A 27,852-nucleotide genomic window follows, 5' to 3' on the forward strand; every position below is an offset into this window, starting at 1 on the left:
TATTTTCTCACCTACTTTCTGTTTTCTGTAAATGTGTGATTGTATGTGCTTGTTAAAAATCTATGTCTTCTCTCTCAAGACTTCTTTTTGACATCTGTATTATCTAGTTTTTAACCATATTTGTTTAAGTAAAGACTTTATGATGCCCAAACTCCCCATTCTTGTGTTGTAATTTTGAATTCATTTCTCCTGTTTCACTAAAGCAATAGTTCTCAAAGTACTGTAGATCTCATAGATGTCTGGGGGCCCCAGGGACCTCTTCAAGATATCCATGAGGTCAGAACTATTTTCATAATAATATTAAGACTTTCTTTGCTCTCTTCACTATGATGATACTTCTACTGATGGTGCATAAGCAGAGTTCAGTAAAGCCACTGTGTCAATCAAGGCAGCAGCGCCAAACTATATGGCTGCTCGTCATTGTGAACCTTACCCCACACACGCACAATTAAATATATGCCAGTTTCCCTTCAGAGTGCCCTTGATGAAACGTTAAACATTCACTTTCATTAAACCTTGATTATGGTGTACATTTCTTTCATATTCTTTGTGAAGAAATGGAAAGTATTCATAAAGCACTTTCACAGTTGGAGCTGCAACCTGAACTAGCTGCCTTTTTGAGGGAGCAAACCCTGCAAATTATAAATTTGGTTATTCAGTTTTGGCTATTTGGCAGATAATTTCTTGAAAATGAAGTTCGTGAGCCTGTCAGTTCAAGGAAAATAGCTTGAAGAAAAAAGTCAAATTTTGGAACATTTATATCTGCCATTTTGAGCCTGACAGCTTCCCAGTACTTAAGGGCTTTGCTGATGAGGTTGGAAGTGTTATCAATGAATGTGATTGTTTTGATACTGAAAAAGAAGTGAGTCAACATTTGGAAGATCTGTGTAACTCAATAAACCAATACTTTCTAAATGACCAATGCATTACAAAATCATGCATATTTATAAAAGAGCCATTCAAAGTGTAAATAGACTGATGGGTTTTAATGTAACAGAGTATGAAGTTCATTGATACAGGGACAGATTCCACATTGTAAGTAATCTTTAACAAACTACCACTTGTTGAGTTTTAGTGTAGTGTCAAAGAAAATCCATAATTAACTGAAAAGGCTGTTAAAAACATGTTAAATTTTGGGTGCCTGGGTGGCTCAGATGATTAACTTCTGCCTTCAGCTCCTTCAGCTCAGTTCACGATCTCAGGGTCCTGGGATTGAGGCCCTCTCTTGGGCTCCTTGCTCAGCGGGGAGCCTGCGTCTCCCTCTCTCGTCCCTCTCCCTGCTCATTTTCTTTCTCTCTCTTCCTCAAATAAATAAAATATTTTTTAAAAAAAGTTAAATTTTTTACTTGTTCAACTACATATCTGTGGGAGGCCAAATTTTCTTCATATATTTTGGCCAAAACGATATGTCAAAACAAATTGAATGTGACAGCAGATATGAGAAGTCAGCTGTCCTCTGTTAAAGCAGACATTAAAAAGAATTGCCAAAAAAAAAAAAAAAGTAATGCAATATCACCCTTCACCTTTTGAAGGAGAGGGGAAGAGGACTATAGTTATTTTTTATTTTTAAAAATCTCATTTATGTTAACATGCAATGTGTTTCTTTTTGTTATTTCTAAATGAATTAATAAATATTTAAAAGGTTTTCTGCTTTGGGGGCGCCTGGGTGGCTCAGTTGGTTAAGCGACTGCCTTCAGCTCAGGCCATGATCCCAGGGTTCTGGGATCGAGCCCCACATCGGGCTCTCTGCTCAGCCGGAAGCCTGCTTCCTCCTCTCCCACTCCCCCTGCTTGTGTTCCCTCTCATGCTGTCTCTCTCTCTCTCCCTGTCAATTAAATAAATAAATAAAATCTTTAAAAAAAAAAAAAAAAAGGTTTTCTGCTTTGATAAATACCCAACCATTATAAACAAAAATCACTTTGGGATGCTGAGACTAAATGTTGGAGAATTTACTGCACTAGAAGTCCTAAGGTACTGCTCACCTCCTCCTCCTTCCCTCATGGGAGCATCATTGGTGTATTTTCTGATTTGCTGGTACCCAAGACTGCCTTTGCCTTTACACGTGAATGTTGATTTGCTTGTGTGGAATGGATGAGTCATAATTTATTCTCTCTCAGCTGGAGATTCTGTAGACCTTCTGCCTACCTCCAGCGTATTTAAAGGACACCTCATACAGCTCCCATTAGTGTCAGTGTCAGTAACTCTCCTCAGAGGCTTATACCTGATTCCCCAGCTCCTCTCCAGATAGCATTACTATAGATAGTCTCTTTCTCTTGTCCTCTGGAATTCAATGTTGTAGAAAGAGACCAAGCTAATTTAATTTTCTTTAGAGTAGCATATTTTTTACTTATTTGTTTTTATTTTTATCCTTGCAAAACTATACTAATGGGTGGCAGTGGGGGGGGCAGTTCTGTTGAATTTTGTAAATGAGTTTTACGATCTGCAGGTTCACGTCTTTTTTGAACTCAAAAAGTGTACTTTTATAACTTTCAGTTCCCCTTGTTTTGACAATGTATTATTTATAGATTTTAGCTTTACTGTCATTATATCATTTTTATTTATCACTTCAGTATTCTGGGAGAATTTCTTAAGCTTATTGACAATTCTTTATTTAATTAAGGTTTCCTAATTTAGAGTTGGTAGTGTTACCCAACTCTGCTGACTTTGGTGCAGATTTTAATCTTGCAATTGCAGTTTTAATTCTCCTGCCGTATTTCACTTTCTCACCCAGTTTCCTATTCCCATCAGCCTGGATCTCTGTTTGCTTTGCATATTTGCTTGTTTTCCTCTTAAGATACTTTTTTCATAGAAACCATGTCTTTTGGATTCCATCTTGATCACTCTGTGAATGCTTTCTAAAATTAAGTTTCTTGAGTTTTCAGTATGATTTTTCTTTTCCTGTTATAGTTTTCTTGTAGTTTTCATACACCCCATATTGTTTTTCTTCTGTGACTTACCCTTTAAAGGGGAAAGCTGTCCAGATTGAGGGTATGCAAACATAACCAGAGTGGAGCCTGACATGGGGCTTGATCTCACAACCCTGAGATCATGACCTGCACCAAAATCAGGAGTCAGATGCTTAACCAACTGAGCCACCCAGGCGCCCCCATTCTGAGCTTTTTTGAGTTGTCTTTTTCTGTTTGTTTTCACAGACGTTGAGGCAGGCATATCAGGAATGTGTCCCTGAGAATGTATCACTTACACTGGAGGACAGTTTGCTTTCCGTTTTAGTTTGTGGACACAATTTAGATGAAGTGAGAACTTCTGAACATTTAGTATTAGCAATAGGATCTAATGTGTTCCTGCTGGTTTTAATTTATTTAATATCTTTATTACATTGTTAAAATATGAAATACTCTATTTAGTTTCTGAACTAGAATTGATGGCATACTCACCCATTTTCCATGAGAATAATATGAGCAGGTCTTACTTTCAGTGAATTTTGCCATTTTATGTTCTCCAACTTTTTTTTTTTTTCTATTTGTGACCCGATTTCAGAGATGTTAAAATACAGGAAAATGCGTACTTTGGAATCGATGAAATACATGATATGGTTATGTTCTATAAAATAAGAACTTTAGGGGCGCCTGGGTGGCTCAGTTGTTAAGTGTCTGCCTTCGGCTCAAGTCATGATCCCAGGGTCCTGGGATCAAGCCCTGCATCGGGCTCCCTGCTCCATGGAGAGCCTGCTTCTCTCTCCCACTGCCCCTGCTTGTGTTCCCTCTCTCACTGTGTCTCTCTCTCTCTCAAAATAAAATCTTAAAAAAAAAAAATAAGAACTTTAATGGTACAGAGTATTTGGTATTAATCTACATGTCCAAAATTAGAATATTCAGGTAAATTATGGCACATCTACTTGACAGAATATTATGTAGCTTTCAAGAATGGTACCAAAATAATTTACCTCAATGTTAAATAATTAGTGTGATTTACTTTCATAGAAAAAAATTAAACAGAAGGACAGCAAGGTAGTAATAATGGTTGTGTTTTAGGTGGCAGGACTCACTAGAAGAAAGATCTCTTCTTTTCCAAATCTTATTTAATGAATGTGTTACTTTTTAAATGTATTTGTGGTGGCCAAGGGGTTGTTTGTAACACTTATGAAGGAATCAATTAGAAATAAATCCTGCTATGCTAATTTCCTTTTTTTTTTTTGCAGTTCCTAGACTACTATTAGATAAAGGAAATCTCAGTCATTTCACTGAAATTTTTATGTTTTAATGGTATGCTTCGGGGAACGATGGTAAAGGATGGTGGGATAAGAATGTAATGAACTAGATTCAAGACCGTTTGAATGGTAGTACCCAAATACTCTACCTATTTCTTTATGTAGTGAGCTAAAGGAAGTTTCCTGGATAATGGTGGAGCTCATTCCTCATCTTTTCTCATTTTCTAAGAAATGTCTTAGGTCACCATAATGAAGATAGGTGAGGTACAACTAGAGGGAGGTTGGGGATCAGAACTAACAAATTCCTTTTAATAAGAATCTGGAAGGAACTTGGCAGCCTAGGAAAATAAAATGACCATTATAAGTTGAAATTTAACAGCAAGTAATGTAATGGCCCTGCGTTTATACTCAGAAAATGAGTAACTGAAGTTCAGGGTAACAGTAAATCATACAAAAAGATTTCATTTTAGTTATAATGTGATGTGGCTGCTAAACATAATTGGTAATCTAACATGAAAATAGGGACTGCTTGTTCCATGTATCCCCAATGGGTAGAACCAGAACTGTAAAGTAGAATGAGCTGATCAGTAAGATCTTGAGTTGCCTTTCATTAGAGAGGTTCAGTTGTAGGTTGAGCATACACAGGCAAGGATTCAAGAGAGTAAGGGGATGGGTTGGATGACATTCAGAGTCCTTTCTAATACTGAGACTGACTTTCAGACACACTAATGATATTTTTAAATTACCTCTTTGTGGAGTGATAGTTGTTATGGTAAGCAGCAGGTTCCATAGTGTGACAGAGATGCTATAAATGACTCCACTAATTCATTAAATTGGACTATTGGCACAAGTCACCCATAGACATCATGGGCAGTATTTATAAGTAAGTTACTCTCCTTTTTTTTTTTTTTTTTTTTTAAGATTTTTATTTATTTATTTGACAGAGAGACACAGCGAGAGAGGGAACACAAGCAGGGGGAGTGGGAGAGGGAGAAGCAGGCTTCCCGCAGAGCAGGGAGCCCGACGCGGGGCTCGATCCCAGGACCCTGGGATCATGACCTGAGCCGAAGGCAGACGCTTAACGACTGAGCCACCCAGGCACCCCACTCTCCTTTTTTTAATGGAGTTTTTATTGAAGTACATAAATAACAAATACCCGATTGAAAAAAGGTAAAGTGTAGTAAGAGACGTAAACTAAGAACTGTGAGAATTAAAAGGAGGGAATTATATATCAAGAGTATCAAGGGGGAAAAAAGAGTATCAGGTAAAAATTTTATGAGAGAAAATAGGTCTCAAAGAGTAAGTGGAATTTCAGCAGATTAGGACATGAAAGGAAGTGGGGTAACCATGACAAAGAAAGGCAACAACATGAAGTTTCCTGGAAGCAGGAAAGCACTGATGTTTTGGGAACAGTGTAGTATGAGGTAAAGCGGCCAGAATGGCAGGTTGGTGTTGAAGTGAAGAGGACTTGAGTGTCATGATGAGGATTTTCTGTTCGACCAAAGGGAGCAGTTGAAATTTTTTTGAGTGAAGGAGTAGCATGATCAGTCTTACCTTTTAGGAACATCGATGTACTTGATTGACATTTGTTGAATTGTTGAATTTGGAGAAATTGCGTAGAAAGCTATTTAAATGAGAACCATTGAGGGCTCTGTTAATAAAAGCGGATGGCATTATTGAGTGCTCACTATATGACAGGCACCTTACATTATTTCAGTGAAGCCTCACAACTATGCCGTGTGGTAGGTACTTTCCAAATTAACACTTCTGGATTTCCAGGAGGAAATTCCTATGAGAAGTCCATACACCATAATAATTAATTTCTCCAGGTATATTCTCTTATGTACACATGTGCTGCGTTCACCCATACTCTCCAGATCACCTTAGTGAATACTGTTACATCTTAATATAGCATTTTATAACATGCTATCATAATCAGCAATCCCAAATTATTATTGAGGTTTAAAAGTACCATATTAGGCTCTGTGGTAGAAATAAAAGAAGTATAAGATGTAGTCTCTGACTCCTAAGGTAGAAATACAAGAAGTATAAGATGTAGTCTCTGACTCCTAAGGTAGACACAGACCCACAATTCTACTTTTTTGTACCGTGAGCATGCCCAGCACAACATGGCTGCTTAATAAATGCTAGTTGATTTATTGATTTTAAATTAGAACTAGACCATTACAGCAATAATTTTCTAGTCAGATAAGAATTTATCAATATAGTTGAGGCTCTTGGTTACTCAGAACAGTGGTACTTGAGAAATGAAGCATGATTAGCCTTCACAAATGCCAGTAATGTCATTTAATTTTTAAAAAGTTGGAAAACCTGTCCACTGTCCAGCCCTAAAATGTCATGCTTCAACATTGGAATAAATAATATTGCTTACAATTCATTTGGTTCTCCTCTTAACCTAGAACTCACTGACTTAATTGATATAAACTAGTCATGCATTATCATATCTTTTTTTTTTTTCTTTTAATTCTTTGAACAATTTTGATTAGGACCAGGGAAGAATCAGAGAAGGTAGTCTGCAGTTGTTAGACTATGGAAGAATCTTAGAACTCTTCTTGGGTTCCATTCAATTTAGAATATCACATAGACTTTCTCCTCCCACCATAATCTAAATCCCCTTATTTGAGAGGCACCAGGAGTCAACCTATCCTAAAGCATTTCATAGTCACTACAGTGGTTCCGGATAGAATGTATTTAAATGTATTTTTTTTTTAATGTATTTTAAAAAGTTTAAATGTATTTAAACTGCTCACCAGAAAATATTGTGAAGTTTATTATATCTGCCATATTACATATCTGGAATATGCCCTATTTAGAGAAAATAAAAATAGCTTAAAAACAACTTAGAAGAAATATGGCAAAATATAACTTTAATAGAATAAAAATCTATGTTGTGTATTTAACAACCAACAGGCTTCATGTTGCAATAAAAGAAAGAGTAAAATGAAAGTGGATAGATTATTCTTGTTAAAAGGGAAAGGTAAAGCTAGGCAAGCCTTGATGTGACGACAAATTAGGTTTGTCAGTTTGCATTACTTCAACTGTGTATGGTAAATAAAAGCTGTGTGCAGAGTTATTATTTGTGACCTGCATGGTGTAGTCCTTAAAAACATATGTAAACTTTATCCCTAAGGAAGCATTTGTTATTCAAAAAAAATGTTATAGTCAAAGTATTTTGATATAGATACTATTACAGGACTGTACAAGGATGACTGAACTTATCAGCTGTTTCAATTATATATGATGAAAATCTGAAATCATAACCAAGATCCCCAAAATTTGTTTTAAACACCTGGTAGATGTGAATAAGTCAGGAGAGGTAACAGAGAAGCAATGGTCAATAATGTGGTGTAGCTGAAGCCAGGAGAAGAGAGTGTGTTTAAAAAGGGAAGAAATGATCGACTTTGTCACTTCTGTGAGGTCAGTTAAGGTGAGGACTGGGATAACCTTTGCATTTTGCAACATGGAAGTCATTGACCTCAGCAAAAATGGTTATGGTTTAGTGTTGAGGGTGGAAGTCAGATTAGAACAGAAGGTGAGAAATTGGAGATAGCAATGAGACAGTGTTCTTGGAAAATTTAGCCATGAGAGGAAGGAGGGAGAACAGTAACTGAAGGGTCTAAGGAGAGAGGTTATTGTGTTGTATTTTGCTTGTTTAGCGGAAGAGTTGTGCATGGCACAGACTGATGAAAGGGGCCAGTAGAGCAGTAGAGGTTGAAAACACAGGCAAGAAATTCTCTAAGGAAACAAGAAAGGATGATATCCAAAACACAGGTGAGAGTTGGGCTTCAGACCCGAGGAGAGATTTGTCGTCGTTGTAGGAAGGTGTGGTGGAGGGAAGTTCCTGAGGGAGTGGCTGTCTGAAGGCAGTCTTCTGTGTAAAGAGGGTATGATGAGGTTATCTGCTGAGAATGAAAGGGAACGAGGAGATAGAGAAGTCTTAGGTCTGTAAAAAAGTGGAAGAAACGTAAAATAGTCTCTCTGGAAAGTGGAAAAGCAAGAGAAAAAGGAAAACATGGTAAGATTGTCATGTAATGTTAAGGGACCCCTTGAGATAGTACATCTTTCTTTAACCCCAGAATCTGGGAAACAAAATTAGGGTTAGATTTTTCTTGGTAGCCGGTAATGTTTCATTAAGTTAGAATCAAGATGACAGAACAGGTGTCTAACTTCCTCTCTGGTGATGTCACTAATGCCTAGAGTATTGGCAGAGGGTAGGGAGAAAGGAACTAGATGGAGCACATCTTCCTTCCCTATTTTATCACCACTGCTGCAGGTACACCTATCAAGACCGCTGAAACCCTGGTGAAATTCATTCAGACCTCCTACTTCGGTAAACGCTATTGATCTCAAGTTACTGCTGCTGTTACTAGATAACTAACGCATTATCCATGTTTGCTTGAAATGGAGGGTGTCGTGTAGGACCTGCTTCCAAATCTGTCACTTGAGCAACCTCATCATTTCTTCAACCAGAGCTTTATCATATCATTTACTATCTGTCAGAAACTATACAAGGCATTGGAGATGCAAAAGTAAATAATAGAGCCTGGTACCTGGCCTGTGTCCATAGAGGATACAGATAATAGGCAGTTTGAGTACAACGTGATAAGTGTTGAGGAAAAGGACGTGCAAGGTGCTTTGCGCATACCTGTGAGGTTCACATTACTCAGAGCTGAGGTGGTTAGAGAAGACATTCCACAGGAAGTTGTATTAAAGCCTGCTTCTAAAGGATTAGTAGGAGTTAACAAAGGGGGGGGGAAGGAGTGGGGTGCTGAGGGAGTATTGCTGTGAGAATGGAAGTTGGAAGGGTAGTCACCAGATAGATCACCCCAGATCTTCTAAACTGTGTTGTTTAGACAGTATTCTCTAGAAGCAGTGAATAGCCATCAGAGGACTTTTTGAAAGGGAATGATGTGATCACATTTTCTGTTTAGCAAGTTCCCTGTAGTTGCAGAGTAAAGAATGGAGTAGACAAAATATGCTAGAAGTTGGGATATTGATAAGGATGTTGTTTTTTCCACCAATTCAGACAATTGTTTTGATCTCTGAAGTGCACCCAACTGGTAGGGGTCACATTGATCCTCTCTCATCCCACTTTAAAACTTCTGGTTCCATGTAGATAGTTGAGGTATAGGATATAGAAAGCAAGAGGTTTTTTCCTTCAGCACTAACAGTGAAGGAACTTGACCTCAACTAGCTTTTGCTCTTTAAGTCTCCCATGAAGATTGTTAGTTACCCCTGCTCTCATCCTGTCTCAAATACTGCTTTGTTAGCAGCCCATTTTGTAAGAATAGAGCCACAGAGATTTGATTTCAAGAAAATCTGTTATTGAGGTATAATTGAAATACAACAAACTACAGATATTTAAAGTGTACAATTTGATAAGTTTTGACATGTATATACCCTGTGAAATCATCACCACAATGAAGATAACACATCCATTACCCTCACAGCTCTTTTGTAATCCCTCCCTCCTATTGTCCCTCCCCTCCCCTTCCTTCAGGCAACCACTGATCTGCTTTCTTTCACTATAGTGATAAAAGTTTGCATATTTTTTAATTTTATGGCAATGCTATACTTTGTTGATTACCTCAGTTTCTAATAATTCTTGAAATCAGGTAGTACTTGCCTTCCAACTTGTTCTTCTTTAAAGTGGTTTTGGTTAGTCTAGATTCTCTACATTTTCAGATCAAATTTAGGATCTGTTTGTCAGTTTCTTTAAAAAAAAAAAAAAAAGCCTGCTGTGGTTTTGACTGGTATTGCATTGAATCTACACATCAATTTGGGGAGAATCGACATCTTTACAGTCCTGAGTCTTCCAACCCACAAATGTGGTATATCTCTCCATTTCTTTAGGTCCTCTCCTAATTTCAGCACTTTTTAGTAGTTTTTGGTGTTAGGTATTTCACATTTTTGTTAATTTATCACTATTTCATATCTTTGGATGTTCTTGTAAATAATACTGATTTTAGTTTTGATTTGCAATTACTCATTGCTAGTATATAAAAATGCAGTTGATTTTATATATTATTTTGTACTGAAACATTGCTAAAGTTACTTACTAGTTCTAGTAGCCTTTTGGTAGATTCCATAGAATTTTCTACATAGATGATCATGTCACCTACAAATACAGACAGTTTTACTTCTTTTTTTTTTTTTTTTTCCAAAATGGATGTTGGGGTTTTTTTTTCCTTGCCTAATTGTACTGGTTAGAACTTCCAGTACTGTGTTGAGTAGAATTGATAAGAACAGAGACGTCTTGTCTTGTTCCTGATTTTTAGGGGCAAAGCATTCAATATGTCACCAATGAAGTATGATAGTTGTAGTTAATTTTTTTTATGGAAGCCCCTTATTAGGGCAAGGAAGTTTTCTTCTTTTCCTAGTTTGCTGAGCTTTTTTTTTTTTTTTTTTTTAAGATTTCATTTATTTTTTGACAGAGAGGGAACACAAGTAGGGGGAGTGGGAGAAGCAGGGGGCCAGATGCGGGGCTTGATCCCAGGACTCTGGGATCATGACCTGAGCCCAAGGCAGACGCTTAAGGACTGAGCCACCCAGGCGCCCCTGCTGAGTTTTTATCAGGAAGGGATGTAGGGTTTTGTCAGATACTTCTTCATTTACTGAGATGATCATATGGTTTTTCTTTTCTGGTTTGTTGAAATGGTGAATTACGTTGACAGACTTCAAATATTTAACCAACTTTGTATTCCTGGGATAAACTCCTTTTGGTCATGGTTATATTCTTTTTATGTGTATATAAATTTTTGTTTTTAATTTTTATATTTTTAATTTGAGTTCAGTTTACTAAAATTTTGTTTAGAATTTGTGTTCATGAGGGATGAACGCCTGTAGCGTTCTTTTGTTTTGTTGTCGTGTTCTTCTGTATCATCATTGTCGTATTTTGAAGAGTAATGCTGACCTCATAAAATGAGTGAAAATGCTTCCCATCTTCTGGAAGAATTGGTATTACTCTTTTTTTTAAAAGTCTGGTCAAATTTACCAGTGTAGCCCTCTAGGGCCTGGGAGTTTCTTTGTGGGAAGGTAATCAGTAAAGTCTCGTATTAGCACTTTGTGTATTCACTCTTTATTTTTCTGATCACTCTGGTTAGATTATTTATCAATTGTATTGATCTCGGAGAATCAGCTTTTGATTTCTATTACTTTTTTGTTTTCTGTTTCATTAGTTCCTGCTCTTTTATTCTTCCTTCTGGCTTACTTTGAATTTAATTTTCTGTTCTAAAAATTTATTTTTTGGAGCACCTAGGTTCACAGCAAAATTGAGCAGAAGGTATAGGGATTTCCATAAACCTTTTTTCTTCTCCCTAGTTTTTTTATTTAAATTCCAGTTAACATACAGTGTAATATTAGTTTCAAGTGTACAGTATAGTGATTCAGCACTTCCATACATCACCCTGTGCTCATCCCAAGTGTGGTCCTTAATCCCCATCACCTATTTCACTCATTCCCCCACCCACCTCCACTCTAGTGACCATCAGTTTGTTCTCTTTAGTTAAGGGTCAGTTTCTTGGTTTGCCCCCCCCTTTTTTTTAACCTCTGCTTGGTTTTTGGTTTTTTTGCTTGTTTCTTAAATTCCACATATGAGTGAAATCATATGGTATGTGTCTTTCTCCAGCTAATTTATTTCACTTAGCATAATACTCTCTAGGTTGGTTTTGTGTGTGTGTGTGTGTGTAATACTCTAGTTTCTTAAGGTGAAAGTACAAAAATCATTATTTTGAGGCCTTTCTACTTTTCCAGTACAGGTCTTTTAGTACTATAAATTTCTCTGTAAATACAGCTTTTGCTAAGGCTCCACGGAAGAGGATCCTTTCTTTCCTGTCAGTCATACAAAGCCTTTCTGACATTGTCATTTTTTTTGTCTGCTAAAATAAGAACTGTAAAGATATGTCTACAGGGATAAAGGATAAAGTTTAAACTCACAACTCCATTTCATATACATTTTCCATACTTAGACTAAGTGGGGAAGGAAGATGCCACTTATTTTGATTCCAGAATATAGCTTTTTGACAAAGTCGTCTTACTGATTACTTACTACAAGCAATACTTTCTTTTCAGTGAAAAAAGCACCTATCCAGTTAATGCTCTCTGGTTAATATTAATAATGGAAAGGAAATATTAATAATGTAAGGAAAACTAGTTACATTTGAGAATCGCTGAAGCAGTATCTCCGTTTGCCTCAAAGCCTCTCACTTGTGCAGTTGTGAATAAAGGCTACAGTGGCACACCGAGTTGCCCTTACTATTTGTTTCTGAATAGCAAGTATATTACATTAAATCATACCTTTGAATTTCAACCATTATGCTGAAACCTGCCTTAACTCAATTTTGGATAGTCTTTTAGTGCTAGTATCAGAAACTATGTTAAGTACTTTGCATGGAGTAGCTTAATGATGCACTAAAACCTGTGAGGTCTAAGCGTTTTTATTCACATTTTACAGATGAGGAAACAGATTTGGAAAATAACCAGTCGAAGGTCCCACAAATTAGTAGTAGAGTTGGAGCTTCAACTTCATCACCAGTGACTTTAAGCATGTTGTACACCTTTCTTCTATATCCATATAATGGCCATGGAATGATAGGGTTTTGAGCATCTTGATTCAGAATATGGCTTGATGAATTGACCAAACTAAGATAAGTGAATAGTAGTTAAGAAAATAAGTTCCTTCAGACATGTTGTTACTCTAAAAATCTGAACTTTGCTTAAGAAAGATGGGCAAATACTGAATTGGAGGCAATATGAGTTTAGATCTCACTTGTTACTAAGCCACAGTAAAAAGTTAGTTAACTTCTTTTAGCTTCAGACTTTTCATTTATTAAATGGAGATTTTCTCCTTTTAGGTTGGCTTAAAGATGAGAGCTTATGTGTCTAGCACAGTACCAAATCCATAGTGGCTGGTTGTATTGGTTATTGTTAGAATCTTCTCAATGAATGAAAACTTTTTTTGAGGCCTTGAGTTCATTCTCTGACATGACCCACTCCCCATCCATCACCAAGATTAAGTCCTATTCTGCTGATAAGTATTTGTACAGCATTGAGTTCCTTTCCTTTATAGCAGTTATATTTTGACATTGTTTAATTATGTGATTATTTGATTAATATCTGCCTCCCCACACAAGATGGTTAGCTCCCTGCAATCAGAAGCCACGTCTGATTTTGTTCACCTTTGTCTGTGTGCACCGTGCCTGCCATATAGCAGGGCTTTAATAAATGTTAAGTGAAGGAAATGATTCTTAGTAGCAATACTACTACCTTGTGATAATGATGTCTGCTTCCTTCGAAGTCATGATGCTTTTCCTTGAATTTCAATACATGTCCTGTGATCAGCATAAACTCTCAGTATGTGAACTTACAGTCTTCTGTGGCCACATCTTGACTTTATGCTGACTGAACTCCTTAGAAATAGAGCACAGTAACGTATTTCATGACAGTTAGCATTTTGTCTTTTGTCTTTAGTTTGACTAGTCATGATTGAATTACCTTCGTACAATGTGTGTGCTACTGTGCAGAATTTAATTTCAACTTCTTGTTTACTTATTTCACTTCGCAGAAAATGTAATTGTTTCATGAAACTCTTACGCCTTAAGAAGGGGAAAATACTGGGTATTTCATGTCCCATCTTCAGTCTACCATCCATCTAAATATCATTTTCATTTGGCTTCTCTTATAAGGGGGAAGATGTCAACCGGACACTAGAAGGTGGAAGGAAGCCTCTTCATTATGCAGCAGACTGTGGGCAGCTTGAAATCCTGGAATTTCTGCTGCTGAAAGGAGCAGATATTAATGTATGTAAAGAACATTATCATTTTAGAAAAAAATCCTGTTGTATGCCTTGGGTAATTATTTTCTACAGACTTGTAAAATAAGAATATAGTCTGAAATTATACCAAATTTCCTGTAACTTAGAAATATATAACTGGAATTTTTTTTTTAAATAAGCAGCACAGACTTTTTTTTTAAGATTTTATTTAGTTTTTTGACAGAGAGAGACACAGCGAGCGAGGGAACACAAGCAGGGGGAGTGGAGAGGGAGAAGCAGGCTTCCGGTAGAGCAGGGAGCCTGATGCAGGGCTCGATCCCAGGACACTGGGATCATGACCTGAGCCAAAGGCAGACGCTTAACGACTGAGCCACCCAGGCGCCCCAACAAACAGACTTTTTAAAACTAACTATAGGTAACAAATTGCTGTCTTGCAGCGGAGGATAGGACTCTGCAGTGATAGGATAAATCCAAACTGCAGTTTTGGAGAAAGGTCAATAGGCAGAAGGTCAGACAGGAGCAGTCATCTCCTGCCTCTTGCCTTTTATAGCTTTTCAGAGTTTTGGACAAATGTTTAACCATGACAGCAAGTGCAATCCACTTTACACATTTCAGGGGACACCATGTCACCTGGCCCCATTGTGGCAGTCTTTTACCTCTTCAGCGGCTAATTTGTACCCACCTCTTCCCTTCCTGGACCTCACTGGCATTCCTACAATAGTGAGGAACTTGGGGCTCAAAAAGGTTAAATAGTACAGTAAGTGGCGGAGTCAAGGTCTGAGCTGAGGTCAAAGCCCTGCGCCCTCTACTTCACTGCACTGATACCCAAGGAGATACGGCTTATGGGTTTGGGTCTTGGCAGCTCTCTAAATGGCAGGAAACTTGAGTAGGGAAACATTGATAATTCTCTAAATAAATCTAGAAAGAAGGGAGAAATGAAAAATAAAGTGGTTTTTTATCTCATTATTTCATAGGCTCCAGATAAACATCATATTACCCCTCTTCTGTCTGCTGTCTATGAAGGGCATGTTTCCTGTGTGAAATTGCTTCTGTCAAAGGTGAGGTCAACTGCTAATTGTTTTAAGTTTTTATTTAAAATTCCACTTAGTTGATATACAGTGTAATATTAGCTTCAAGTGTACAATATAGCGATTCAACACTTGCATACAGTACCCGGTGCTCATCGCAACAAGTGCGCTCCTTCATCCCCATCACCTATTTCCCCCATCCTCCCCACTCTCCTCCCTTCTGGTAACCCATCAGTTTGTTCTCTATAGTTAAGAGTCTGTTTCTTGGTTTGCCTTTTTTTTCCCCCCTTTGCTCGTTTTAGTTTTGTTTCTTAAATTCCACAAATGAGTGAAATCATATGGTATTTGTCTTTCTCTGACTCATTGCACTTAGCATAATACTCTCTAACACCATCTATATTGTTGCAAATGGCAAGATTTAATTCTTTTTATGGCTGAGTAATATTCCTCTGTGGGTGTGTGTCTTCCTTATCCATTCTTCAGTTGATGGCTTGGGCTATTTCCATAATTCGGCTATTACAGATAATGCCACTGTAAACATCGGGGTGTATCACTTTGAATTATGTATTTTTGTATTCTTTGGGTAGATACCTAGTAGTGCAATTGCTGAATCATAGGGTAGTTGTATTTTTAACTTTTGAGGAACCTCCATATGGTTTTCTAGAGTGGCTGCACCAGTTTGCATTCCCACTAACAGTGTGCAAGGATTCCCATTTCTCCACATCCTCGCCAACACCTGTTGTTCCTTGTGTTGTTTTTTTAGCCATTCTGACAGGTGTGAGGTGATATCTCCTTATAGTTTTGATTTGCATTTCCCTGATGAAAAGATGTTTAACATCACCCATCATGTGTCTGTTGGCCATCTGGATGTCGTCTTTGGAAAAATGTCAGCTCATGGTCTTCCCATTTTTAGTCAGATTATTCGTTTTTGGGGTTTTAAGTTTTATAAGTTCTTTATATATTTTGGATACTGACTGATATTTATCAGTTAAGTCATTTGCAGATATTCTCCCATTCTGTAGGCTGCCTTTTAGTTTTGTTGATGGTTTCCTTTGCTGTGCAGAAGCTTTTTATTTTAATGTAGTCCCAATAGTTTATTTTTGCTTTTGTTTCCCTTGTGTCAGGAGACATATCTAGAAAGTTGCTATGGCCAATGTCAAAGAAATTACTGCCTGTGTTCTCTTTTAGGATTTTTATGGTTTCAGGTCTCACATTTAGGTCTTTCATCCCTTTTGAATTGATTTTGTGTGTATGGTATAATAAAGTGGTCCGGTTTCTTTTGCATGTTACTGTCCAGTTTTCCCAACACCATTTGTTGAAGACACGGTCTTTTTCCCATTGGATATCCTCTCTTGCTTTGTTGAAGTTTAATTGACCATATAGTTGTGGGTTCATTTCTGTGTTTTCTGTTCTGTTCCATCGATCTGTGTGTCTATTTTTGGGCCAGTACCATACTGTTTTGGTTACTACAGCTTTGTGAAATAACTTGAAGTCTGGAATTGTGGATGCCTCCAGCTTTGTGTTTCTTTTTCAGTGTTTCTTTGGCTAATTGGGGTCTTTCGTGGTTCCATACAATTTTTAGGATTCTTTGTTATAGCTCTGTGAATAATGCTGTTGGTACTTTGATAGGGATTGCATTGAATGGGTAGATTGCTTTGGGTAGTATAGACATTTCAACAATATCTGTCCTTCCAGTCCATGAGCATGGGATGTTTTGCCATTTCTTTGTGTCATCTTCGGTTTCTTTCATCAGTTTTATAGCTTTCAGAGTACAGGTCTTTCACCTCTTCTGTTAGATTTATTCCTAGGTGTCCTATTATTTTTTTGATACTCAAATTGCTAATTTTTATTGTTTTTTCCATTGTTTACGCTAAGTATTTGGTTGGTCAGTTAAATTGTGTGTGGCATCAGGGACAGAAAACTAGAGGCCATATTTAAAATTGAGGTCTAGAACAAGTGTTATTCCAAATAGCTGGTCCACAAACTGTTACCAGTTCATGATGGGTAAGAAGCTTGGGCTAGAATCTAAATCAGTCAAGTCTCCTTCATCAAGAATATCTTGCTATGAAAAAAGTTGGCTGGGGCGCCTGGGTGGCTCAGTTGGTTGGGCGACTGCCTTCAGCTCAGGTCATGGTCCCGGCGTCCTGGGATCGAGTTCCACATCGGGCTCCCGGCTCGGCGGGGAGCCTGCTTCTCCCCCTGACCCTCTCCCCTCTCATGCTGTTTCTCTCTCTCTCTCTCAAATAAATAAATAAATAAGATCTTTAAAAAAAAAAAAAAGAAAAGAAAAAAGTTGGCTGAACTAAGCATTGTACTTAGTGACATAGATAATGTCCTGTACTACTAATGGTGCCAGGTTCACAGACCATACTTTGAGTAGCCCTAGTATGAAATGTGGAAGCTTCATTTTCTGTAGTACATACCGAGTGAGATTATTAGGGACTGTTTGCTGTAAATAAGGGCCCTCCAAGTCATCTGGTGTCTTGATATGCTTGGGGTCCTGGTAAGTTTGGAATTGCCTAGTGTTAACTCTTAGATGGAGTTCAGATTCCAGTCTCAACAAACCAGTCAGTTGCAATCATTCTAGCTGTATTAGATGGAACCTGCAAATGATGGAAGACAAGAAATCTTTATAAAACAAGGCACCAATATTAATCCCAGGCTTATCATTTCACGGCATACTCTAGAAAATGCTGTTTATAGCATTTCACTTGGGATTTTAAAATAAGTCCTGCCAAAGGAAGAAAGATACAGAAATTAAATGAGTAAATGTATATAAAGCATTTTGCCACAGTATCTGACACATAAATGATCAATAAATAGCTCTTATTTTAACTAAGACTGAAGAGGATTTTATGCTTCTCGGATTTAGAAAAAATTAGGAAAGAAGGTTAGCACGTTTGTCTCTTAACTCTTTATTGATAATTTTTTTAAAGATTGAAACTGTTCTGAAAGCAGTTCAGGTTCTCTAAAACTGGGTTTTTTCCCCATAGCTGCATGTTAAACACCATTACTGAATTTCTTTAAGTGTATGGTTGTCACTGGTTTGGGGTTGGGTTTTTATTTTGGGAGAGGGGGTATAAATCAACAGTAATTTTTAGATACTATACATTATACTGATATGAATGATGTGGTTCTCCCAAAGCTAAAACAAATGAAAATATTATTCTTGGCCACTGTAGTGGACCCAGAATCTGTGGTAGGATGTGCTCACAAAGATTTCTCGTCACTCTGTCTTACTCCTCCCCCACACCCATGAAAAGATTTTTTTTAAAGCTCACAGCTTCCGGAAGTCTTCCTTTTATCACTATTCTGTGTTTCCACTTGCCCCACCTGCCTTTGAGTCTGCCAGAATGCAAGGCTTGGTGGCTGACTCCCTTGCTATGGGAAGCTCAGAATAAAAAAAACCTTTTTTTCTCCTCAAAAAAAAAAAATAAAGTACCTTCGAAAACTACTGGATCATTTCATCCCTGGGAGAATATTTTTGCTTACCATATTAAAAACTGGTTGTCACAGGCTACAAGTATTGATTTACAGTTTGTTAAAGATTTATGTAATTCCAGTATTTTATTAGTTAGAATTCTTTATATTGCATGTAACTAAACCCAGCTCAGATAGGCTTAAACAGTAAAAAGATCTTGTTGACTCACATAACTACAGTTGAGGCACACCGCCTGACCCTGTGCTTAAGTCATATTACCAGGATCTGATTTCTCTTCGCTACTCAGCTCTGTTCATCAGCATGGACTTAATTCCCCTGGCCTCAACCTGTCTGCTAAGTATATAGTAAAAGAAACAGTAATAATACCGTCTTATATATTTGAAAATTACTGAGTAAATCTTAAAAGTTCTCATCACAAGAAAAAAACTGTGAGGAGGCGATAGATGTTAACTTTATTGTGGTAATCATTTTGCAATATATGTATGTATCAAATCATAAACTAATACAAATTTTATGTCAATTACAGCCCAAAATACAAATTCATAAGTCAGAATAAAAGATAAAACAAGATTTGTTCCTCACCTTTGATATTATTCTACCCATCTGTTTTGGTCTCTGAAAATAAAAACCTAATATAAACCTAATTAAAAAAGCTAAAAAAGAATCCTTTTTAGCTTAGGCTCTGATCATTAAATGAGATGCTCCTAAGCATGCTCTTTCTTTTTAGCCATATCTCAAGGCTCTGTATTTCTTTCTGATAAGCCTCTCTTTCCTCACAGGACAAAGCAATTATTGTTACGCTAGAGAAGTCCCAAATCATCGTTGGTATTCCTTATTTCCAAAGCATGATGCTCCAGGTCATTGAGACATGACTGTAAGATTCCATTGTTAAAGAATCTTCTGCCTTGATCTGCATGTACATTAGGCCCTAATAGATTTTCTTAGAAGGGTCTCTGTAATTATATACACTGTTGCTACATTATTGATTGAGTTGTTTGACTTTTAACTAGCTTATTTTTTCTTTTATTTGTGTCTGAGCCTTGATTTTGGAAGCTAAGTGACATTCAGAGATGGCTCTGTTAATGGCAGATCAATTGTACCCATGCAGAGCTGTTATTTAACCTTTATGAAAGTGGCATAGTAAAATTTAGTTCTGTTTTTTTCAAAATTACTTTGATTTTTTATTATTGCATAAGCTTCTTTAATGGATACCCTACAGTTTTGTTAGCCAAATATTTTTTTTGGAAATTGATTGTGCTCTTTCAAAAATCCTTAGTTGCTAAAATAAGGCTGTTCCAGAGCACTTCGTTAACAATCAATGTCTGTATTATGAAATCTGGTTCTGCCTTTTATCAAAAGTTTGAATCCTTATGGATTATTATGAATTCATTTTAAAAGTACTTAGTTTGAAAAGTTTACCAAATTGACATTTTTAATATATTATCCAGCTGGTATAGCATTAGTATAGGAAAAAAGCCAAAGTAAACAAAGTTAAAAACTCAGTATGATTACAACTAATGGGGGTAAAAAGAAAAACCACAAAGACAAAAGAAAGAGGGTAACTAGAATATTCAAAATCAAACTATGTGATACGCTAGATCACTTACTGGCCAAGTTTTTGTTTTCAATTTCATGCAATGGAAGATGAAGTTTATGACACAAGTGGGAATTAAAAACATTTAATTCATCTGTGGAGAACATAATATGTACTAAGCACTTTGTTTATATTATCTCCTTTAATTTCTGTCAACCCAAATACATAGGTATAATCATCTTCATATTATAGATAAGGAAACCATTTGGCTCAGGGAGGTTAAGTATCTACCAAACGTCAAAGAAAATATAATGAAATTGAGATTTGTTCCAGAATTATGGCTCGTAAGTCCATGTTCTTTCCCTAGCAGAATTATAGTCAGGGACAGTTATGAGAAATGAAACACGTTTATTTCTGTAGGTAAAAGTTATTTGGCCTGATTTTTTTATTTTTGAGCTAGTAATTTTTTTAAAAAGATGAATACATGTAGAACTTCCACTTCAAGATTGAGGTATGAACACATGCCATGGTATCCCCTTTCTGCCCTCCTTTGACAGAAAAGTGGTTTTTAAAATGAATCAATACTTGCTTTGAAATATAAGAAGCAGTTCATTAGAGAAGAAATTATAATGAATCCTGAGACACAGAAAGCAGAGGGGATGGGGTTGAAGAAGAAAACATTCCCCAAAATGAGCAAAAGAGTTTTGTTAGAAAAGGTAGGAGCTGATCCAAGGCTGCTCCAAGCCCAGAAGTGGTCAGCACCCTGAGTAACAAGTGAAGATTTGGATGCACTTCAGGAAGAAACAAATTAAACCCAAAGAGAAAAACTGAGATGCAAGAAGAATAATAATCAAGAAATGAGTATGTGAATAAATCTAAATGAATATTAAAATACAAAACAAACACTAAAGTAAAAAAAAATAAACTACTATAGATTGTTAAATAACAACCTATAAGATGAAAAAAAGTACATGAAAAACATTATGTAAAACTGGGGAGAAGAGACAAGGGAAAGGACACACGTGAAACAGGTTAAAATGCAGGGTCAAGAAGCATCCTGGGAAATGTAGCAGCAGCAGAGGAGGAAGAAGCCCAAGCAAGAGTGTGAAACCGACTTCTGTGATAGAGAAGTGGACAAACTAGAGCAAGTACTGAAATCTGTATGGAATCACAGAAAACCTGAATAGCCAAGGCAGTCTTGAGAAAGAACAAAACTGGAGGCATCACAACTCCTGATTTCAAGATATATACTACAAAGCTATAATGAAACAGTATGTCAGAAATACATACATTCTGTTCAATGCAGCGGAATAGAGCCCAGAAACAAACCCATGCTTAATATGGTCAGTAAATCTATGACCAAGGAGGCAAGAATATACAATGAGGAAAAGAAAGTCTTTAATAAATGATGACAAGAAAACTGCACAATTACAAACAAAAGAGTAAAACTGGACCACTTTTACATCAAGTGCAAAAAATAAACTCAAAATGGAGTGAAGACCTGAAAGTGAGACCTAAAATAAATTTCCCAGAAAAAAAAAATAGTAATCTCTTTGACATTGGCCTTAGCAACATTTTTCTAAGGGAAACAAAAATAAACAGAACTACACCAAAATAAAAAGCCTTTGCACAGTGAAAGACCCTATTAACAAAATGAAAAGGCAGCCTACCAAATGAGAGATTTACAAATATGTTCAGTAAGGGGTTAATATCCAAATTATATAAACCTACAACTCAACACCAAAAACACCCAAATAATCAAATAGACATTTTCCCAAAGAACACATATAGATGGCCAAGAGGCACATGAAAGGATGCACAACATTACTAATCATTAGAGAAAGTAAATCAAAGCCACAATGAGATAAGAATACCTTATACCAGTCAGAATGGCTAGTATCAAAAAGATAAGGAATAACAAGTGTTGTCAAGGACATGGAAAAAAATAACTGTTGTGCACTGTTGGTGGGAACGTAAATCAATACAGCCATTGTAGAAAACAGTATGGAGGTTTCTTAGAAAAATTAAAAACAGAAATACCATACAATCCAATAATTCCACTACTGGGTATTTACCCAGAGAAGAATAAAACACTAATACGGAAAGGTATGTGCACTTCCATGTTTACTGCAGCATTATTTAGAATAGCCAAGATATGGAAGCAGTCTAGTGTCCATAGATAGATGAAATACACACACACACACACGTGTGTGTGCGCTATGGAATATTACTCAGCCATAAAAAGGAAAGAAATCTTGCCATTTGCAACAACATGGACAGATCTAGAGGGTATAATGGTAAGTGAAATCAGAGAAAGACAAATACCATATGATTCCACTTATGTGGAATCTAAGAAGCAAAACAAAAAGCATAAACAGACTCATAATTAACAGAGAACAAACTGGTGGTTGTCAGAGGGGATGGGGTAGGAGGATGGGCAAAATGGGTGAAGGGGAATCGGAGTACAAGCTTCCAGTTATGGAACATATACGTCATGGGGATGAAAGGTACAGCAAAGGAATATAGTCAGTGGCATTGTGGGGATAGGGTTGTATGGTGACAGATGGTAGCTACACTTGCAGTGAGCAAACCATGACGTATAGAGTTGTCCGATAACTGTTGTGTACCTGAAACTCATGGAACATTGTGTGTCAACTATAATTTTAAAAAGCTGCCATAGACGTTCAGAAATGACAAGCATGGCTGCATTCCAGTAAAACTTTACTTACAGAAACAAGCATCTGGGTCACAGTTTGCAGATTCCTCTTCTAGCTCGTGAATAGTTTGAAATTTATAGCACACATCGTCTTAAAACTCTAACCCTCAGTGGGAAAATGATCTTTCCTAAGTGATGCAAGTTGAGAATGTATCTTATCATTCTGGATGCTTTTATTCACCTGTGCTAATGCTTGCTTGTTGAAAAGTTTTATTATCAATGCAGCCAAACAAGAGCTTATAGGACAGTGATCTGGAATTTTCATTGTTTATTACTGAACTGATCTTCCTAAAATCTCATCTGCCTGAATAATAGCATTGTTTCATGAACACATTACTTAGAAGAGAGTTAATCACGAAATGATACTCTTGAATTATATTATTAGCCAGTGGACTCTCATAAGTCCAAAATTCATTTCTTTTTCCCAGCTACATGTATTTTGGTATACGTATAATTTGTTTTAAATCTAGTTTGTCTGTTGAAGATACAGTTCTTTGAAAGTTTGCCTGTAGCATTAATACACTATCATGTTAGACATTTCCTATATTGTTAGGATATGTATTATCTAACTTAAATCAACATTTCTATATGAATACTAAAATTCCTTATAATTATGTAATGCCTTATGATTTATATAATTGATAATTGGATTTTAAGAAGTATCCTTGTTTCCTGATCCTAAGAAAAACCACTTCTAAATAAACCAGTGTGGGGAAAAGGGAAATATTTAAATGTTTACTTCTACTCCTCTTTTAAAGATGTTACGTTTGCTATAATTTAGAATGTAGACAAGGTAAAACTGTGTCATCCACTCTGGTGTGTGTTCATATTCTGTCCCTATATAAGTACATACTGCTATTAAAAATGACCACTCAACTTCCTGTGAGAATGAGAATTCTTTTAAACAAATAGAAAAAGTTGGTACTCTAGCATGTGAGAATGAAAATCTTGTGAATTGAAAATTTAATCCAAGTTTGAAAACATGCTAATTACTGTTTTCCTAGATTAACAAACCTCCAGCATACTTCAGTTGTTATTATACATGGTCATTTGTTATTAGTGGTGTTTAGCACATTAGGCTGTATCTGAGACGAAGAAATCCAAAGAAACTTGGGCGTTTTTTGTTTTCCATTGTTTCTCTGCTTCACTGTGTCAAAGAAGTTCCCTCCTTAGCAAGTCTACTATAACCGTGTGACAAATAGGGGACCGCTGATTGTGCAGCACTAATTGTGGTGACTCCTGGCTGTTTCAGACAACTCTACGTTGCCTGCTCCTGTTTGAGTAGGATAATGTGAGATACCTTCCTTTTATAAAAAGGAAGTGAAACTATTAATGTTTAATGTACAATTGCTCTAAAGAGTAAAAAATACTAAACAGTTTAAGAAAATTTAGAAGACCATCTTATAACATCGATGTTTTGGCTAAATATATATATATATATTTTAAAGATTTTATTTATTTATTCGACAGAGAGAGAGACAGCAAGAGAGGGAACACAAGCAGAGGGAGTAGGAGAGGGAGAAGCAGGCTCTCCGCTGAGCAGGGAGCCCGATGCGGGGGCTCGATCCCAGGACCCTGGGATCATGACCTGAGCTGAAGGCAGACGCTTAACGACTGAGCCACCCAGGCGCCCTTTGCTAAACGTATTTGTGTTATATTTAAAAAATCAAGCAGCCAGTTAATGATAAAAACCAAATACCCTTCTCAAATAGCAACATCGTCAAATTCTGAAAGTGTCTGTGGTACAGATTTTGCTGCTTGAATGGAGAATCCAGTGGATAAGATCCAGAGATTGGGAAGTCCCCCTTCTCAGCATAAACAAGTACATGCTTGCAGGTAGAACCATTTTTCACTCTAATTACTCCCTACCCCACCCCAATAAAACCTAGACAGCTTTCCATACTCTCAAGCACAGATTTTATGATAGCTCAGAACCCCGAAGTTCTGTTCCATTTAACATAGGCAAGTCTGGTTTTAAAAATGTTTTAGGACAGGTGACTCTCAAAGAACTCAGCAGTGTCTTTCTGAATTGCTTTAAGGAGGAACTGCACTGTCAGGATTAATACAGCCACAAATCTTACCACCTCAGTAATGAAGCCAATTGTTACACTCTTTAAATGTTTCCCAAATCTCAGACACAGATAAGCCCATTGTAAGCTCCTTGTTTTTACCCATTTAGATCTTTTAGTCTGCAATCCTTATTAAATAGTTTTTGTCATGACATATACGGGGGGCTGTGGTGCCACACCAACCCCCCCCCCAACTTTAGTTCTCGGTTCTGCTTCTTAATAGCTCTGTGGTTTTGAGCAAGTTCCTTACCATGTAAGCCTAGGAAGTTTTCTCTTCTGCAGCAACAAGCCAGCACAGTAGTCCCCCCTCATCCAGAGTTGTGCATTTCACGGTGTCAGTTACCCTTGGTCAGCCACAGTCCAGATTCAGATGATCCTCCTCCTGACTATCCTCAGAAGGTCAGTAGTAGCCTAATGCTATGTGGCCATGCCTACATCATTCACCCCACTGCACCTCATCGTGTCAGCGTTTTATCATCTCATACCGCCACATTTCAAATGAGAAACCTGCAACTCACTCTTCATTTCCCTTGAACACTTAGAGGCCACTGTAGGGTTATTAATTGGCCCAATTTCATACTGTGTCTCAGGAATAGGGAGGCTGGAGGAGAGGGAGAGAGGGAACTGGCCAGTCAGTGGAACAGTCAGAATACGCATGTCATGTATCAATTAAGTTCGCCATCTTATATGGGTACAGTTCGTGGTGCCCCAAAACAATTACAGCGGGAACATCAAAGATCACAGATCACCAAAATGTAAAATGAAGAAAGTTTGAAATATTGCAAGAATTACCAAAATGTGACACAGAGACATGAAACGAGCAAATGCTATTGGAAAAATGGCACTGATAGGTTTGTTTGATCCCGGGTTCCCACAAACCTTCCATTTATTAAAATATGTATCTGTGAAGTGCAGTAAAGCGAAGCACATTAAAAGGAGGTATGCCTGTACTTACCACACTGAATTATGTTTGCATACGTGATCCTTTCCCTTGTCCTCTCTAGGTTGTGAAAATATGCAGAGAACCAGCCTCTTGTTCTCTTTAATTCCCCAGAATAGGAGTTGACAGACGATTTCTGTAAAGGACCAAATAATAAATATTTTAGGCCTTGCAGGTCACATGGTCTCTGTTACAACTGCTCACCTCTGCTGTTGTAGCAGAAAAGCAGCCATAAACAATATGTGGAAAAAAAAAAATGACTGTGTTCTAGTAAAACAATCAAAACTATGTCTAGCACTTAATAGAAACTTTATAAATGTTGAATACTCTTAGGAATTGGTTTCTGTAACAATGTTTTTAGCTTGAAAGTGTTCAACAGATGACACGTTGTATACATAATTGTATAAGGTTCTTCATTTTCCTGTAGGAGGCACAAAAATGTTGAGTATACCTAAGTTAATAAATTCTAGAATCTGAGTCTCACCCTAACATTTTTAGGGGAAAAGCCATAGGTCAGTTTTAACTAAAGACAGCATGGAACACAAGATGTACAGTCAGAAAGCTCTAGTTTCTTTAACTTGCTGACTGACTTTGGGCAAATTTCTTAACCTCTCTGAGCTTAAGTTAAATCTCTATTAAAACAGAGAACGGGGGCACCTGGGTGGCTCAGATGGTTAAGCGTCTGCCTTCAGCTCAGGTCATGATCCCGGGGTCCTGGGATCGAGCCCCTCATCGGGCTCCCTGCTCCATGGGGAGTCTGCTTCTCCCTCTGCCCCTCTCCCCCACTCCTGCTCTTTCTCTCTCTCAAAAATAAAATCTTTAAAAAAAAAAAAAAGTGCCTACTTTACAGGGCAGCTGTGAGAATAAAACGAAATGATATATCTATAGTATTAGGTTAAAAACTATAAAATTTAAGAAACATAACATTCACTGTGTTGACTATTGCATTAGATTCTTTGGGGTACCCAGAAATATTCTCTCTTGTATCAATATGTAAATTAAATGTGCTGTGAAATCCTGTACCAGTAAATAACATTACACAACATATGTAAATGTAGATATTTGAATAATTTTTTTAATGTTACTGTTTTTAGTAGATTCCAAAACTGAATTGTATAACTTTTATGGTAATGGTAGTATTTTAAATGTATCCTCAAACAATGGAAAGGTCCCAGGTTCGGAACACTTTATCATACTACCATGGAACTGTAAACAGATGCCCCAAATCATGAGATAATGGAGTTCTTAATGAGCAGTTTCTCGACTGTTCTAAAATGCATAGGGATTCAAAATAAATATTTTGCAGTATTCTTTCTAACAGTGATTTGGTATGTGTATACACAAGATGGTAGAAAAGGTAGTTTTTCCTTTTAATGTGGTGGATATGTATGATCACCAAGGGTAAGATTGATGTTAATAATATTCATTTGCACTGTGACCCACGTATAAAATTTTGTTGAGCATCTGCCATATACCAGGTATCATCCTACGTGTTAGAAGTACAGAGATGAATATAACAAGACCCTTGCCCTCGTGGATCCCAGCCTAATTTGGGGGAGACAGGTCTTTTAATGTAATTACAGACTATGGTAACTGCTTTAAGAGAAATAGAGTTCAGCTGTAACAAAAACTCCTCCTACAGTGATTTAAACAAGAAAGTGACTCAGAACAAGATGTCTGAGGTGTGCAGTCCAAGGCTGGGCAGCTGGCTGTGCTGTGTCATCAACATCCCACACTCCCTTCTCTTCCCCAGGCCTTATGGTCACAAGATGACTGCCGAACCTCCTGGCATTGTGTCTGTGTTTTGTGTAGGAACAAAAGGAAAGAGCTAAGGATTCTGCCCTGCTGGGGCTTTATTGAAGAAGGAGAGCCCTTCGTGGGAGAGGCCAAATTTGTGTCAGATGGCCATCTGTAGCTCTACAGGAGTCTGGGGATTCTATTTCTTCTCAACCCCTGAAGCAGAGGAAGTAAAGTCTAGTAGAGGGAGACAGGTACATAAAACCAGTACATTAAAGTGTTATGGCTGCGGTGGCAGGAGTTTATATGTGACACAGTAGGGATTTGAAGGAAGAGGTCAAGTGTGGTCCTGGAGGTCAAGGGGATGATGTTATAAATAAGGATGCCATTACAACTTCAGGCAGTGCAATTCATAAAGCAGTTGA

The 27,852-nt window shown here is 37.2% G+C and overlaps 2 protein-coding genes and 1 long non-coding RNA gene across 4 annotated transcripts in view; 2 read left to right on the forward strand and 1 right to left on the reverse strand.

Moving 5' to 3' along the window:
- MTPN (myotrophin) overlaps positions 1 to 27,852 on the forward strand; it is a 57,094-nt gene that overhangs the window by 20,390 nt on the left and 8,852 nt on the right. Inside the window, exons 2-3 of the mRNA XM_006734327.3 lie at positions 13,873 to 13,986; positions 14,936 to 15,019. Of these exons, the coding sequence (XP_006734390.1) occupies positions 13,873 to 13,986; positions 14,936 to 15,019 (198 nt within the window). The remainder of the gene's footprint in view (positions 1 to 13,872; positions 13,987 to 14,935; positions 15,020 to 27,852) is intronic.
- LOC145716470 (uncharacterized) overlaps positions 1 to 27,852 on the reverse strand; it is a 190,846-nt gene that overhangs the window by 8,986 nt on the left and 154,008 nt on the right. For both annotated transcript variants that reach the window (XM_081800035.1, XM_081800034.1), the window contains one exon: positions 25,706 to 25,826. In XM_081800035.1, the coding sequence (XP_081656161.1) occupies positions 25,706 to 25,826 (121 nt within the window). The remainder of the gene's footprint in view (positions 1 to 25,705; positions 25,827 to 27,852) is intronic.
- On the forward strand, positions 4,145 to 8,344 carry LOC145716469 (uncharacterized). The gene is made up of 2 exons (XR_014139112.1): positions 4,145 to 5,051; positions 5,267 to 8,344. It is a non-coding gene; the product is annotated as an uncharacterized LOC145716469 (long non-coding RNA).

Source organism: Leptonychotes weddellii, chromosome 12, assembly GCF_054177405.1.
Source record: "Leptonychotes weddellii isolate Sample4059 chromosome 12, ASM5417740v2, whole genome shotgun sequence".
Lineage (NCBI taxonomy): Eukaryota > Metazoa > Chordata > Mammalia > Carnivora > Phocidae > Leptonychotes > Leptonychotes weddellii.